This window comes from Cyprinodon tularosa, unplaced genomic scaffold (genome assembly GCF_016077235.1).
Source record: "Cyprinodon tularosa strain WSP-4 unplaced genomic scaffold, ASM1607723v1 ctg440, whole genome shotgun sequence".
Taxonomy (NCBI): Eukaryota; Metazoa; Chordata; class Actinopteri; order Cyprinodontiformes; family Cyprinodontidae; genus Cyprinodon; species Cyprinodon tularosa.
The window spans coordinates 276,996-291,722 of record NW_024039164.1 but is presented as its reverse complement, the minus strand read 5'-3'; the positions used below and the strand labels follow the sequence as shown (position 1 = coordinate 291,722).

General features: G+C 44.3%; 1 protein-coding gene across 1 annotated transcript; it reads left to right on the top strand.

Annotated features, from left to right (window-relative positions):
* The first annotated feature begins 9,569 nt into the window (after positions 1–9,569).
* ociad2 (OCIA domain containing 2) lies at positions 9,570–14,526 on the top strand. Its single transcript, XM_038300138.1, has 7 exons — positions 9,570–9,727; positions 11,057–11,141; positions 13,292–13,345; positions 13,439–13,486; positions 13,571–13,709; positions 14,140–14,214; positions 14,324–14,526. Exons 1-6 carry the CDS (start codon positions 9,665–9,667, stop codon positions 14,204–14,206), a joined length of 456 nt encoding a protein of 151 aa, XP_038156066.1. The 5' UTR covers positions 9,570–9,664; the 3' UTR covers positions 14,207–14,214; positions 14,324–14,526.
* Positions 14,527–14,727: the final 201 nt, after the last annotated feature.

Below are 14,727 nucleotides of genomic sequence, written 5' to 3'. Positions count from 1 at the left end.
CCCATTTAAACAATCAGCTTTTATTGGCAGTGGGAACAGCTCACTGGCGTTAAAATCTCCTTGGCTCTGATCGGCATGCTCTGGGAACACCAGAGCCGGGTTGACCCGCTAATTTACATGACACCACTGAGCGCAACATACGGACGTCATCACAACACGCCAGTCACTTCTGATCTAACAAGCCGAAACAACATTCAATAAACATACAGCAGCACAGGGGGAAGGGATTCGGAGGGACAAAAGAGCAAAACAATAAAGTACACCTACTACGCCATGGCTTCCTGACATGTTGCCCTCTATTGTTTACTTTCTTGATTTCTGTTGCACTGGTGAAATCATCAAAGCTACCCCAGGGTGATGGTGTCACCAGAAATGCAAGGGAACCAGATGCTGATTGTTAGCAGATTTGAAAAACCCAGTTTAACAAACTATTTTCAGAGGAAAAGAGTAACTCGATCTTACAAGTTGTTGGCCAAATGGTCAGGCAATCCACTCAGGTAGCCAGCCTGCAGCTGTCTGCTTTACAGACAAGTATACCACTTATTTTTTTCCATCCATTTCCACCAATCACATGGTGAAGTTTGCAGACAACGCCACAGTGGTGGGCCTCATCAGACGCGACAACGACCAAAACTACAGAGAGGAGATGGAGCAGCTGGTGGAGTCGGGCAAAGATAACAGCCCGATCCTGAACATGAAGAAAGAAAGGAGATCATCGTTGACTTCAGGAAGAACCGTCCTAACCACGCTTCACTGCTCATCATCAGCTGTAGAGGTGTTCAACAGCACCAAATTCCTGGGGGTGCACATCATAGACACCCTCACCTGGAATCTAAACACCACCTCACTGGTCAAAAGGGCACAGAAGCGCTTGTACTTCTTGTGGAGGATGAGGAGAGCCCACCTGCCCCCACCCATCCTCACAGCCTTCTACAGAAGCACCATAGAGAGCGTTCTGACCAGCTGTCTCGCTGTGCGGTGTGGAGGCTGCAGCGCCTCAGACTGGAAGAAGGTGAAAAGAGGGGAGAGAACAGCACAGAGGATCATCAGGGCTCCTCTTCCCTCCATCAGAGACATTTCATCCCGGCGCTGCGTGTCCCTAGCGGGCAACACCACCCCTCACACCCCCACCATGGACTGTTCTCCCTGCTGCCCTCTGGGAAGAGACTTCGCTGCATTGGATGCAGGTCCAGCAGATTCCAAAACAGCTTCTTCCCCACCGCCATCAGACAGCTGAATTGTTGAGAAAACCCTAAAATCAATTTAATTCAACTTATTTATATAGCGCCAATTCACAACATCATCACAAGGCACTTTACATTTCACCAGATCAGACATTTAAATTGATTCAAAGTTTTCTAATAAAGGAAAACGAGTTGATTGCATCGACTCATTGACTCGAATGCAATCCCTCACATTAAGCATGCTCGCAGTGACAGTGGAGAGGAAAAACTCCCTTTTAACAGGAAGACACCTCCAGCAGAACCAGGCTCAGTGTGAGCGGCCATCTGCTGAGGCCGCCTGGGGTTCAAGGAGACAGAAGCACAGATATAAAAGCAACTGTAAAAGGCGGCCCCGTCCAAGAAACACACAGCCAGGCAAACTGTCATGATGGGTTCTCAAAAGAGACCCAAATATGCAGAACACAGACGGAAACAGGTGTAAAAGTTTAAGGTGGTACTTCTCCAGCTTCCAACAGTACCCCCCCCCTCAACGACCGCCCCTTGGCGGTCCGGAAGAGGTTGATGGACAGGAACGCTCGTACTCCTCGATCAGGGAAGGATCGAGGATGTAAGAGCCTGGGAACCCACTGGCGATCCTCCGGTCCGTAGCCCTCCCAGTCGACGAGGTACTGCCAGCCGCGACCTCGCCGACGGGAGTCCACGATGCGACGGACGGTGAACGCGGGGTGACCATCAACTTCCAGGGCGGGTGGTGGGGAGTCGGACGGTGGGCACAGAGGGCTTGAGACAACGGGCTTAATTTGAGAGACATGGAAGGTGGAGTGTATGCGTAGGGACGGAGGTAGCTGGAGACGGACTGCAGATGGGTTGATGACCTGGGAAACCTTAAACGGACCAATGAACCTCGGGGAGAGTTTTCGAGACATCCCCTTGAGGGGGATGTCTCGAGTGGACAGCCATACCTCCTGGCCTACGGAGTACTCGGGAGCGGGACGTCTCTTGGAGTCGGCAAAACGTTTGGAGTTCTCAGAAGATTTATTGAGAGTGGAGATGGTTTCCTTCCAAATTCTCTGGCAGCGTCGGATGTGTTGATTAATGGTCTTGACTGAAATCTCTTTTTCATCTGCGGGGAAAAGTGGAGGTTGGTAACCGTGACTGACCTGGAAGGGTGATAGGCCGGTGGAAGCAGATCTCTGTGAATTATGGGCGTATTCGATCCATGGTAAATATTGGCTCCAGTCGGTGGGGTTGTTTGAAGTGAGGCAACGGAGGGTAGATTCTAATTGCTGGTTCATTCTCTCAGTTTGGCCATTGGATTGAGGATGATAACCGGATGTTAATGATGATTTACAGCGCAGAGCTGAACAGAATGCCTTCCAAACTTGAGATATGAACTGGGGGCCACGGTCTGAGAGGATCTCCTGGGGAATGCTGTGTAAACGGAAGACGTGTTTCACTAGGAGCTGTGCGGTTTGGAAGGCCGAGGGAAGCTTCCTGAGAGGGATGAGATGACACGATTTGGAAAAACGATCTACGATGGTGAAGATTGTGGACATACCTCGAGAGACAGGGAGACCGGTGACGAAGTCGATGGCAATATGGGACCATGGACGTGAAGGAATCGGAAGGGGCTGTAGCAGACCCGAGGGAGGCTGGTGTGAGGCCTTATTTCTGGCACAAGTGGGACAGGCCAACACATACTCCTTTACATCTCTGTGGAGCGTAGGCCACCAGAAGCGTCTTGAGATCAAGGCGATGGTTCTACTGACTCCCGGATGGGCAGAAAATTTGGCAGCATGCATCCATTGTATTAGTCGAGACCTGACGGAAGATGGAACATAGGTTCTGTTAGCAGGACCGTTACCTGGGTTTGGTTCTGTGGCCAAGGCGGAGTTAATAAGATCGGTGATCTCCCAAGTTACAACTCCAACTGTGCATGATGCCGGAAGGACAGGCTCTGGTGTCTCGGGTTGATCGACGGAGTATAGACGAGAAAGGGAATCTGGTTTGACATTCTTGGATCCGGGTCTGTAGGAGATAATGAGATTGAATCGTGAGAAAAAGATGGACCACCTGGATTGACGAGGGTTAGCTTGTTTGGCTGACTGGATGTAAGCAAGGTTCTTGTGATCTGTCCAAACTAGAACCGGGTGCTCAGCTCCCTCCAGCCAGTGTCTCCATTCCTCCAGCGCCAACTTGATGGCCAACAGCTCACGATCTCCAACGTCGTAGTTCTGCTCTGCTGAAGAAAGTCTACGAGAGGAAAAGGCGCATGGATGGATCTTTTGGTCAGTGTCGAGTCTTTGAGAAAGGACTGCTCCAACACCAGAATCTGAAGCGTCCACTTCAAGGATGAACTGTTTGGAAGGGTCAGGCTGAATTAACACGGGTGCTCTGGAAAACAAAGATTTCAGTTTCTCAAATGCAGTCTGAGCCTCAGGGGACCAATGAAAAGTTCGATTTACTGATGTCAGTGAGGTTAAAGGGAGAGCTGTTTGGCTATAGTTCCTTATGAAGTGGCGGTAAAAATTGGCGAACCCCAAAAATCTCTGTAGCTGTTTGCGATTTTCAGGAACTGGCCATTCCAAAACAGCCTTTATTTTGTCTTCAGAAGGCTTAACCTGCCCGCTCTCGAGCACAAACCCCAAAAAGGTAACTGAAGGTTGATGAAACTCACACTTTTCAGCTTTGACGAACAACTTGTTCTCCAGTAACCTTTGTAACACCAGGCGGACATGCTTCTTATGATCAGACAGGTTCCTTGAATAAATGAGTATGTCGTCAATATAGACAAACACAAACACATTTAAAAAGTCTCTGAGAACGTAATTCACAAGGGCTTGGAAACAGGCAGGGGCGTTGGTTAAACCGAAAGGCATCACCAAATATTCAAACTGACCTAAGGTGGTTTTGAAGGCAGTTTTCCACTCAAGACGGGCGAATAATCCCAGCAGCTAAAGACTCGTTAAGGTACTTCTCCATGGTTTCTCGTTCGGGTTTGGAGATATTGTATAAACGGCTGCTGGGTAATGGTGCTCCAGGTAGCAACTCAATAGCACAGTCATATGGTCTGTGTGGTGGAAGGGACGTAGCACTGACCTTACTGAAGACAGGAGCCAAGTCATGGTACTCAGAAGGAACTGAAGAAAGGTCAGGAGAGTCCATCTCCCCCCCACCTCTAGGAGACCCCACCAAGGGGGCAGCCGAACGAAGGCATGTCTCATGGCATAACGTAGACCATGACTCCACGTGACGATCAGTCCAGTTAATACGTGGATTGTTTTTCTCCAACCATTCGAATCCAAGCACGAGGGGGGAGCATGCGGAGGGAAAAACAAAAAATGTAATGGTTTCACGGTGGTTACCTGAAAGTAGTAGCTCGAGGGGCTGAGTTTGATGGGTGACTTGGTGGAGCTTTTTCCCATCTATGGCTGAGACACGAAGAGGTTGAGTCAGAGGAATGGTTTCAATTTTCAGTTGTTGGACGAGATTTGAATCAATGAGGTTCCGTTCACAGCCTGAATCGATGAATGCAGAGAAAGAGAGGTTTTGGTTAGCAAAAAACAGAGTGGCTGGAAGCATCAGTCGAGGAGATTTCTTAGAACTAGTTTGGCCCGCCAGACTCCTCAGAACCTCTGGCGGGCCCAGGCTTTTGACTTAGCCGGGCAGGAAGCGATGAAGTGTCCACTCTCACCACAATAAATGCAAAGTTTACTCAAAAAACGTCTTTGTCTTTCTTCTGGAGTTAGCCTAGTGTGTCCAACCTGCATGGGTTTGACTTCCATTTCACCAGAATGAGAAGCCTGAACAGGCAGAGGAAGAGACTGGGCCTTAGGTCTCAACTTGGGCAACTGTTCTGTGGGAGGAGAAAAAACAGTCACATTATTTGAAGCAGGGGCAGCGGAAGGAGATCCTAGGTTTCTTGGCTTGGAGCTGTTTCTAGCTCGGATTCGGTTGTCCAATCTTATTGTCAACTTTATTAATTCTTCGAGGGTGGCAGGTTCGTCGAGGGTTGCAAGTTCGTCCTTAATGTTTTCATTTAAGGCCATAAAATAAGCCCCTTTCAGAGCGCTTTGGTTCCATCCGGAAGCTGCTGCTTTAACCCGGAAGTTGATGGAGAAATCAGCCACAGAAGAATTTCCCTGTTTGATACTGAAAAGAGCACGAGAGTCAATAGTTTGATCCGTCTCTTGGTTAAAAACCTGGGAGAATTCAGAAATAAAGTCTGAATATCGGCAGTTGAGGCTTTCATCGGAAGAAAATCTGGCCTGAGCCCACTCCAAGGCTCTTCCTGTTAATTGAGAAAGAATAAAGGTTATTCTTTTATAATCCGTGGAAAAGCTGTTGGGAGAATTCTGAAAAAGTAACCGGCACTGAAATAAAAATCCTTTGCAATCCTTCATATTACCGGAGAATCTTTCAGGAAGGTTTGGGCGGAACTCAGATGACGTCACAGCTGGTGACCTCGGAGGGGGAACAGGACCCGGAAATGGTTGCGCTGCTGGCGTGGCATTAGCATTGCTCACATAATTTGCGTAGCTCTGAAGCATATGATTGTGAGTGTCAACCAGGCGATATAACTCACGGAGTGTCTGGGTTTGTCCTTGGATTTGGGCATCCTGCTCCTCCAAGCGACGGCGGAGGTGATCTGCTGGGCCTTGTGTTTGGCCGCAGTGTTCTGTCATGATGGGTTCTCAAAAGAGACCCAAATATGCAGAACACCACTAGACGGAAACAGGTGTAAAAGTTTAACAGAGTTTATTGTCACAAAGCACAATGAATACTGGTTCTGGTTCTGGTCCAGGGACACGGGTTCACCGGAGTCTGCGTGGGAAGACAGTTCAGTTAGCGAGGCACTTAGGGATTTGTCTTCATATAGTTTCTGGCTTGTACCTTGAGGGTCCACGATTAGGCTTTGAGAGGAAGGTTGTTGGAACTGGAGAGAGTTTGGTTCGCAGAGTCCGACAGCTGCTTCAGCGTCTTACTTCTTTGGGTTTGAACAGAGCTAAGCTCAGGGTTTCCAGCTCTTGATCCAAGGCTGCATGGAAGTTCAAAGGCAGGCTTCAGGTTTGGCTCAGAGGGCAGGCTAGGCAGGTTAAGCTCTTCCAAAGCTTCACAGGAGAAAGACTGGTTTCCTGGAAAACAGAGACAGAGGTTAGAATCCAGCTTGGATTCAAAAGTCAACAAAAGTTCTCAGAAGGTTCTAGGCTTAGTGCTAACCAACTGGATCAACACTGCGGCGTTGAGGCAAGTTCTGAAGACAGCTTAAGTAGTGGATCCTCTGATGATGGAATGAGCTGCAGCTGTGAAGGAGGCTCAGCTCAGGAGGATCCACGGCGGACTCTGCTGGAGAAAGGTGGTACTTCTCCAGCTTCCAACACAAACAAGCTCCGAGCCAGCTCCCATGTCAGAGGATGAAGAGAGCACATGCAGCCAGTGATAGTCAGAGAAACAGGACTACACTGAAAAACAGGCCGTTTTCAAACATTTATAAAGGGTGTTGATGGCAGCAGCACAGGTGATATTACTCTCCAGGATGGCGTCACAGCTAAACAGGAACAGACCAGATGAAGCTACTATGAGAAAAAGCAGAGAGAGCAGAACGTTAGAGATTGAACTAACAGATTCTGCAGAATAGGAGAACAGAGAGAGAATGAAGCAGAATGATGAAATGGGGGTCCCTATGTCCTCCAGCAGTCTAAGCCTATAGCAGCATAACTATAGAGATAGCTCAGGATAACCTGAGCTACTCTAACTATAAGCTTTATCAAAAAGGAAAGTTTTCAGCCTACCCATAAGAATAGACAGGGTGTCTGCCTCGTGGACTAAAACTGGTAGTTGGTTCCACAGGAGAGGAGCCTGATAACTAAAAGATCTGACTCCCATTCTACTTTTAGAAATTCTAGGAACCACTAGTAAACCTGCAGATTGAGAGCGAAGTGCTCTGTTAGGAACATAAGGAACAATCAGATCTCTGTTATAAGATGGAGCTTGGCCTTTTAAGGCTTTATATGTGAGAAGGAGGACTTTAAATTCGATTCTTAATTTAACAGGAAGCCAAAGAAGATAGATATATGATCTCTCTTTTTAATTTTCAAGAACTCTGGCTGCAGAATTTGGATCAACTGAAGGCTTTGAACTACAGCTTGTGGACTTCCTGATAGTAAAGAATTAAAATAGCCTTCTTGAAGTAACAAATGTCACAGACTCAGCATCAAACTGACAACACCAAACCAAAACACTGCATATATGTTTTATGCTATGATCTTTCATATCAATGTGTTTCTTTTGCACCATGTTTTTTCTCCCACACTGTTTATATTTGATCTCTGCTGCACTTTCAGAAATGGAAATGTCATAAAAACTGTACAAAACGAAATGTCTTTTTCTATGCAATCTGTGTATACAAAATGACAATAAAAGTTGTCTAAGTCTAGTATTGTAGTCAAAGGCACACCAATTAAGAGCAAAGAGTACCGAGACCAAGACGAGGTCAAGACCCTTAGAGGCCGAGACCAAGACCACATAAGGTCTAAGTCTCGGCCTCTTAAGGTCTTGTCTTGGTACTCCTTGGTCTTGGTTGGAGTTTTCTTGACTGCAACACTACCTATAATCAAGCCCAGTTTGGGGGTTTCACTGGGAAGCTTTTTCATTTTCTTTTACAACTGCAAACATTTAAATTCCCTTTTATTTTTGTTTGTCTTCTGATTTTTACCACTCTACAGTTTGGCAATAACAAATTAATAATTTACTAATAAATCCACTAATAGTATAGGTGTGTCGGTGCACTATATCTTGCAAATTTCAGCAGCTGCACCTTCACTGTAGGACAGTGCTGACAGACTGGCAGAGTTCTCATTTGATAGGAGACTAGAGATTACCATTATTTGTTACAGGTGATAAAAATCCAACTGCAAAAACTATCACAATTTTTACAATTTTAATTATTTTTTTTATCAGAATAGTAGGCCTAAATTTGCCAAAACCATCTTAATTTTTTCTAAACCATATTTATGAACCACTCATTGTCACTCTGTTCCATATTTTTACAATATGAAACAAATCAAGGGGTCTGAATAGTTTTCTAAGGTACTTTAACATTTCTAAAGTCTGCAGCAGGATCAGACAAGCTGAAACATGTTGTCCTTCTGACCGATAAAATATCTGTACCAATAAAACACAGAGATAACAACACCTTCCTCTGAACTTGTCCTAGGTTCTTTGAAACCGCAACCCCTAGATAGACAGCCAGACAGGGAGATATACACCTGGAAAATGTATCATTTACACATAGCACTCCCTAAACTTATCAGTTCCACTCCATGGTGCAAATTTCATTTGGATTTTTGCTTAAAATGTGGAACATCAGTACACAAAAGCTTGTTATAGTGTTATCACTGCTTCAGGAAGCAGTAAATCTACTTAGGTATATACATGATAAACTCTAAATGGGTCAGTGGAGAAGCCAGTTGAAGGGGTGAGAATAGAATAGAATAGAATAGAATTAAATGTTAAATGGCCTGTACTTATATAGCGCTTTTTCAAGTCAGGAAACTTGACCAAAGCGCTTTACACTGCATTCAGTCATTCACCCATTCACGCACACACTGATGATGGTAAACTGTAGCAACAGCTGCCCTGGGGCTCACTGACAGAGGTGAGGCTGCCGTACCCTGGTGCCACCGGGCCCTCTGACCACCATCAGTAGGTAATGCAGGTGAAGTGTCTTGCCCAAGGACACAACAACACTAAAAGCTGGAGCAGGGACTTGAACCGAGAACCCTCTGATTGCAGGGCAAACTCCTGCACCTGACGCCAATGCCACCCCCTAGCATAGAATGATAAGTAATAATAAGTCTTTTGCATTGTGGTTGTATATGTGTAAAGGGTGAACAGCAGAGTGTTCTGAGGCTGAGGTAGGAAGATGCATGTTGAACCAGACTAATTCTCTGGCTGGGATTCTCTGGATGCGAGAGGAAGCTGGGAATCTACATGCAGACTGAAGCAGTCCACTGTCCCTTTTTTGGGTTTGTCCTTCAGTTTGAAGGAGATGAGGCGTGGAATTGTGAGAGCAGCCGCACGTAGCTCCCCTACTGCTCTGCATGAGACAGTGCAGAATGGATAAATGACTGTTGGACTCAGTACAACTGGTTGGTAGTTATTAGAGCTGGAAATGGGGGTTTCTAGCTGGAAAATATCAAAGGTTAAAATTCCCAATAGATAGTCCAGCAGGGGTAGTACAACAATGTTTTGTTTGTTTTTTTCTTATTGAAGGAATTCATACAGTGATATATGTATATAACAATGAAATACCTACAGTGAGGGTGGAGTTTAAAAAAAGAATTCAAGGAGGAGCCTTTCTGCTCAGTTTGTTTCTTTATCTGAACGCGGAAGGACATTGGGGGAAAGGTTGTGTTGCACAGCTCGTGGTAGAATCACTTAAAACTCTTCCATCTCAAGCAGGAGGACAAACTACCACCATGAAAACAGAGGAAGCAACTGCTGCTGCTCCTGATTCAGCTCCAACCAAACAGGGCTGGAAGGTAAGAGATACACTATATTGCCAAAAGTATTTGCTCACCTGCCTTGACTCACATATGAGCTTAAGTGACATCCCGTTCCTAATCCATAGGGTTCAATATGACGTCGGTCCACCCTTTGCAGCTAGAACAGCTTCAACTCTTCTGGGAAGGCTGTCCACAAGGTTTAGGAGTGTGTTTATGGGAATTTTTGACCATTCTTCCAGAAGCGCATTTGTGAGGTCGCACACTGATGTTGGACGAGAAGGCCTGGCTCTCAGTCTCCGCTCTAATTCATCCCAAAGGTGTTCTATCGGGTTGAGGTCAGGACTCTGTGCAGGCCAGTCAAGTTCATCCACACCAGACTCTGTCATCCATGTCTTTATGGACCTTGCTTTGTGCACTGGTGCACAGTCATGTTGGAAGAGGAAGGGGCCAGCTCCAAACTGTTCCCACAAAGTTGGGAGCATGGAATTGTCCAAAATGTCTTGGTATGCTGAAGCATTCAGAGTTCCTTTCACTGGAAGTAAGGGGCCAAGCCCAGCTCCTGAAAAACAACCCCACACCATAATCCCCCCTCCACCAAACTTTACACTTGGCACAATGCAGTCAGACAAGTACCGTTCTCCTGGCAACCGCCAAACCCAGACCCGTCCATCAGATTGCCAGATGGAGAAGCGCGATTCGTCACTCCAGAGAACGCGTCTCCACTGCTCTAGAGTCCAGTGGCGGCGTGCTTTACACCACCGCATCCGACGCTTTGCATTGCACTTGGTGATGTATGGCTTGGATGCAGCTGCTCGACCATGGAAACCCATTCCATGAAGCTCTCTGCGCACTGTTCTTGAGCTAATCTGAAGGCCACATGAAGTTTGGAGGTCTGTAGTGATTGACTCTGCAGAAAGTTGGCGACCTCTTCGCACTATGCGCGTCAGCATCCGCTGACCCCGCTCCGTCAGTTTACGTGGCCTACCACTTCGTGGCTGAGTTGCTGTCGTTCCCAAACACTTCCATTTTCTTATAATACAGCTGACAGTTGACTGTGGAATATTTAGGAGCGAGGAAATTTCACGACTGGATTTGTTGCACAGGTGGCATCCTATCACAGTTCCACGCTGGAATTCACTGAGCTCCTGAGAGCGACCCATTCTTTCACAAATGTTTGTAAAAACAGTCTGCATGCCTAGGTGCTTGAATTTATACACCTGTGGCCATGGAAGTGATTGGAACACCTGATTCCAATAATTTGGATGGGTGAGCAAATACTTTTGGCAATATAGTGTAGTTAAAGATTACAGGGGGGCAGCTGTGTGGTAGGAATGATCCCTAACTTGTCCTGTGTGTGTCTTACAGTGTCCTCTTAGTGACGCTCATGTCCACAGGGAAGATGTGAGGAAGGTTTGGAAAGAGTGCCAGGAGGAGAGCTTCTGGTACAGAGGTAACCTCCTTTAGATACTAATCATAATTCTGTAGATTTCTGCACAGTTTTGACATTTATTCAACTTTATAAGTTTAAAAACCTCTTATCAGGAAACGGATCAGTACTTTTTTCTGTGTGTAGCAGCAGCGTACTTGGACTCATCAGTCACTGTAATGGCGTTTACATTCCCACTTCTCCCTGTGGAAAATGCGAGGACCTAAAAAAAGAGTCTCCATATGTGAAGGTAGTAGTTCCTCATTTGGAGCAAATAAAACTGAGGGAAACATCATGGCGGGCCAGCACAGCCTGCATGGTCTTTGTCTCAGGCTACGGCTGGATGGCGCTTTGCTGGGAGTGTCCACAGCAAAGCGCCACAGGTTAAGCTGATTCTCAAAGGAAAAACCAACCAAGAACCGCCTCTGCAAGAATGACAAAGCAAACAAATGATTTGTCAAAGTAACTGCTAAATGAAGGCGATCAGATATAGGCATAAATACTGCAGCACAGGTATAACCCACTGACTCTGTGCATGAGAAGTACGGTACTCCAGTGGTGGCTGATAGAAGGAAAACAGAAAACCTTTTGTGTTTTATGTGGAAACACTTTCTAATCTGCATCCTCTCTCTCTGCCCCTCCACTCACCATCAGCCATGGAGCTGCTGCTCCTCTTCTATCAGCATCAAAAATCAGCACTTCCTCCATTTGTACCTTTGCCCTCTAATTAATCAGATGGATATTTATTTCCACTCCAAGGGTCAACATTTAAAACAACGGGCAAAGAGCATTGGATTTGTGACTAGCTTGCAAAATCAAAACCTTAAACTTCCTTTGAGAAACATCTGGGAAGCACACATCATCAACAGCCGGATGTCTCACTGCTTTTATTAATTTAGAATACTTTATTATTTTTGTTTTAATAAAGTGTCCATTTCCATGTGTTAGAGATGACCTGATTAGGTTCTTCCTTTTTTTGAGGTTTGGGCTTCATATTTAGATTTTTTTTTATCTGCTGGTTTTTGCTTGTTTGTTACAGACATATATAGCAGAAAAAAAGGAGCTGCAGGAATCCATAAAAAAATGAAGAATTTACATGATTATACCCATTGATGCATCAAAGTATTTGGGCCTAAAGTTAATCTGATATCTATTCAACTCAGAAATGTGTTTAATGAATCTTTTACCAAACATTGATTACATTCATGAACTCTTTAAGTTACTTTCTTAGGTTTGAGACCCCTCTCTTTACCCATATTTTCCTTTATCTTCTTTTTTTATTTCATCAGTGATGTTATGGTTTGTTTTTGATCGTATAATATAACAGAGAAAATTATATAATTACACTGCAAAAACGATCTAGAAATAAGTCAACATTTCTTAAATTAAGTATATTTACACTTAATTTAAATAAATAAGATGATTTGCCTATGTGATTACTATTTTTACATCTAAAATAAGATAATTAGATAATAAGCACTTGAGATAAGATAATGCAATATTTGTTTCTTATTTTAAATGTAAATGATCTTGTTCCATTGGAAAAGTGTCTCACCTCCTCAATTCAAGAAAGAAACCATTTATTTTACTAAATAATGGCTTATCTAGATTTAGATTTTTTTCCAGTATTGCAACTATGTTATGTTATGGGCTGCTCAGTGAAGCAGTGGGTGGTACTGCTGCCTTGCAGCAAGAAGGTTGCGGGTTCGATTCCTGGCGATTCCTGAGCATGAGAGGGTTCTCTCTGGGTACATAGTCCAAAAACATGATTCTAATTGGCTTCTCTAAATTCTCCTTCGTTTATCTCTGTATTGCACTGCGATGGACTGGCAACCTGTCCAGTGTGGACCCCGCCTCTCCCCCATAGACAGCTGGAGATAGGCACCAGCCCCCCTCGCGACCCTGCTTGGGATAAAGCATGCCAGAAAATGGATGGATAACTATGTTATGCTTGTCTACTTCACTGATGTTAATGACAATATAAGGGAAAAAAGTGTCTACAAATATATGCTCTGGTTTTATGTATTTATTGACAGTGCCTGAAACAGAACCTACTGTTCAGAAAATTGCATCTAAACATCTATTGCCTGTTTATTGGTGCATGTCTGCCATTTTCCTATTACTGGGCTAATTTAATCACCTTCCTGCCTTCATTTTTCTTATTTCCCATTCAGCTCTTCCGCTGTCTCTGGGTAGCATGACTGTTACTGGTGGTCTCATCTACAGTGGTAAACACAGTCATCCATTAAACCATTAACATTCATTTTTTACTGTGTTTCGTTCAAGCTAATGGGTTTTTGCTGTTGTTTGCTTTATTGCAGGTGTTTGGAAATCATCAGCAAGGTTCGGGCCTTTTCCAAAACTAGCAGGTCTGGATTATTCTCCTTGCAGATACATAGGGGGTTTATCAGTTGTAATTATAAAAAATATATATATAATTCTTTTCTTTTTAGTTGCTGGGATTCTGGGATTTGCAGTGGGAAAAGTTTCCTATGCTGGAACTTGTCGACGCAAGTTCCAGGAGATTGGTATTCAAGATGGCCCAGGATCATGGTCCAGAAAAGGGCCCTCTGGTCCAGGGAGCAGGAACAGGTGGGGAAAATTAGTGTCACTATTACTGATTACCTCATCAATCCACTATGTATTTTATCCACCACATGCAAACTATTTCCAAAAGTATGAATCTTATTTGCAACACATAAAACGTGTCTCTCCACTCATGAAGGTTGGAAAGATCACTGTTGTGTTTTAGAAAATCTATAATTAGTACAATCCAGATCTGTCCATTCTACATTTTTGTTGCTTTTCTGCAGCAATATCAGCTTAATTCTTTTTATGTTTTGTTTTTAAATCAGAGTAAATAAATGGTAAATTTCTAAATGTATTTTAAAGATTATGAATTCAGTTTTGAAGAATCCAGTTTAAGTTTGAGTGATTTGGGGGCGGTAGCTTCCAGATGGTGGTGTGCAGGTGGGCTGCTTCATCTCATGTTACATCACTCATGATTTTCTCATCTCAACAGACACTGCCATCATGAGTGTGAAGAATGCAAGAAAAAACCTCAATCTGTCCCTGCTGAGCAAGCTTAGATTCCAAGGTACATAAAGCTAATGGCAACGAAGCTTTGAAAAATCTGAGCATTTATTACCTCTAAATATGTACTGACATGACCTACTCTCATGTTTTGCTTTGTTTTAATTTTTCAGCACGGGAAGAAGCAGCTGAGGGGATTTATCAGAGCTGTATTCCTGTTTAGCACAGGAAAATGTGAATAAACTTACTGGAAATGTATTTTTGATGTATTGCTTCTTCAAAGAATCCACTGGATGGTGCTAGAATACCATCGGTGATAGATAAAGAATGCAGTTTCCCTTTTTTAAATAAATGCCACCTTGTGAACTAAACTAAAGCCTCTATTGTAGGGTTATTTGTTTTATTTTTAAAATCCAAAAAGGTGAATACTTTGTATGGCATAACTTGAGTAGCTAACCATTACCATCATCATCATACTTTTGGCTACAGACTTTGTGCGAAATAAATTTTTCAAATTTCAGCTTTTTTCAATTCATCTAAGTTGTTTCTGTCACTGCACAAAAAAATCCCTTTTTTA

Excerpts from the sequence above, each read along its gene's own strand:
- ociad2 (XM_038300138.1), top strand. The coding sequence starts at position 9,665 with ATGAAAACAGAGGAAGCAACTGCTGCTGCTCCTGATTCAGCTCCAACC. Across the intron at positions 11,142-13,291 it reads GGAGAGCTTCTGGTACAGAG|CTCTTCCGCTGTCTCTGGGT; the intron begins GTAACCTCCTTT and ends TTTCCCATTCAG. Across the intron at positions 13,487-13,570 it reads GCCTTTTCCAAAACTAGCAG|TTGCTGGGATTCTGGGATTT; the intron begins GTCTGGATTATT and ends TTTTCTTTTTAG.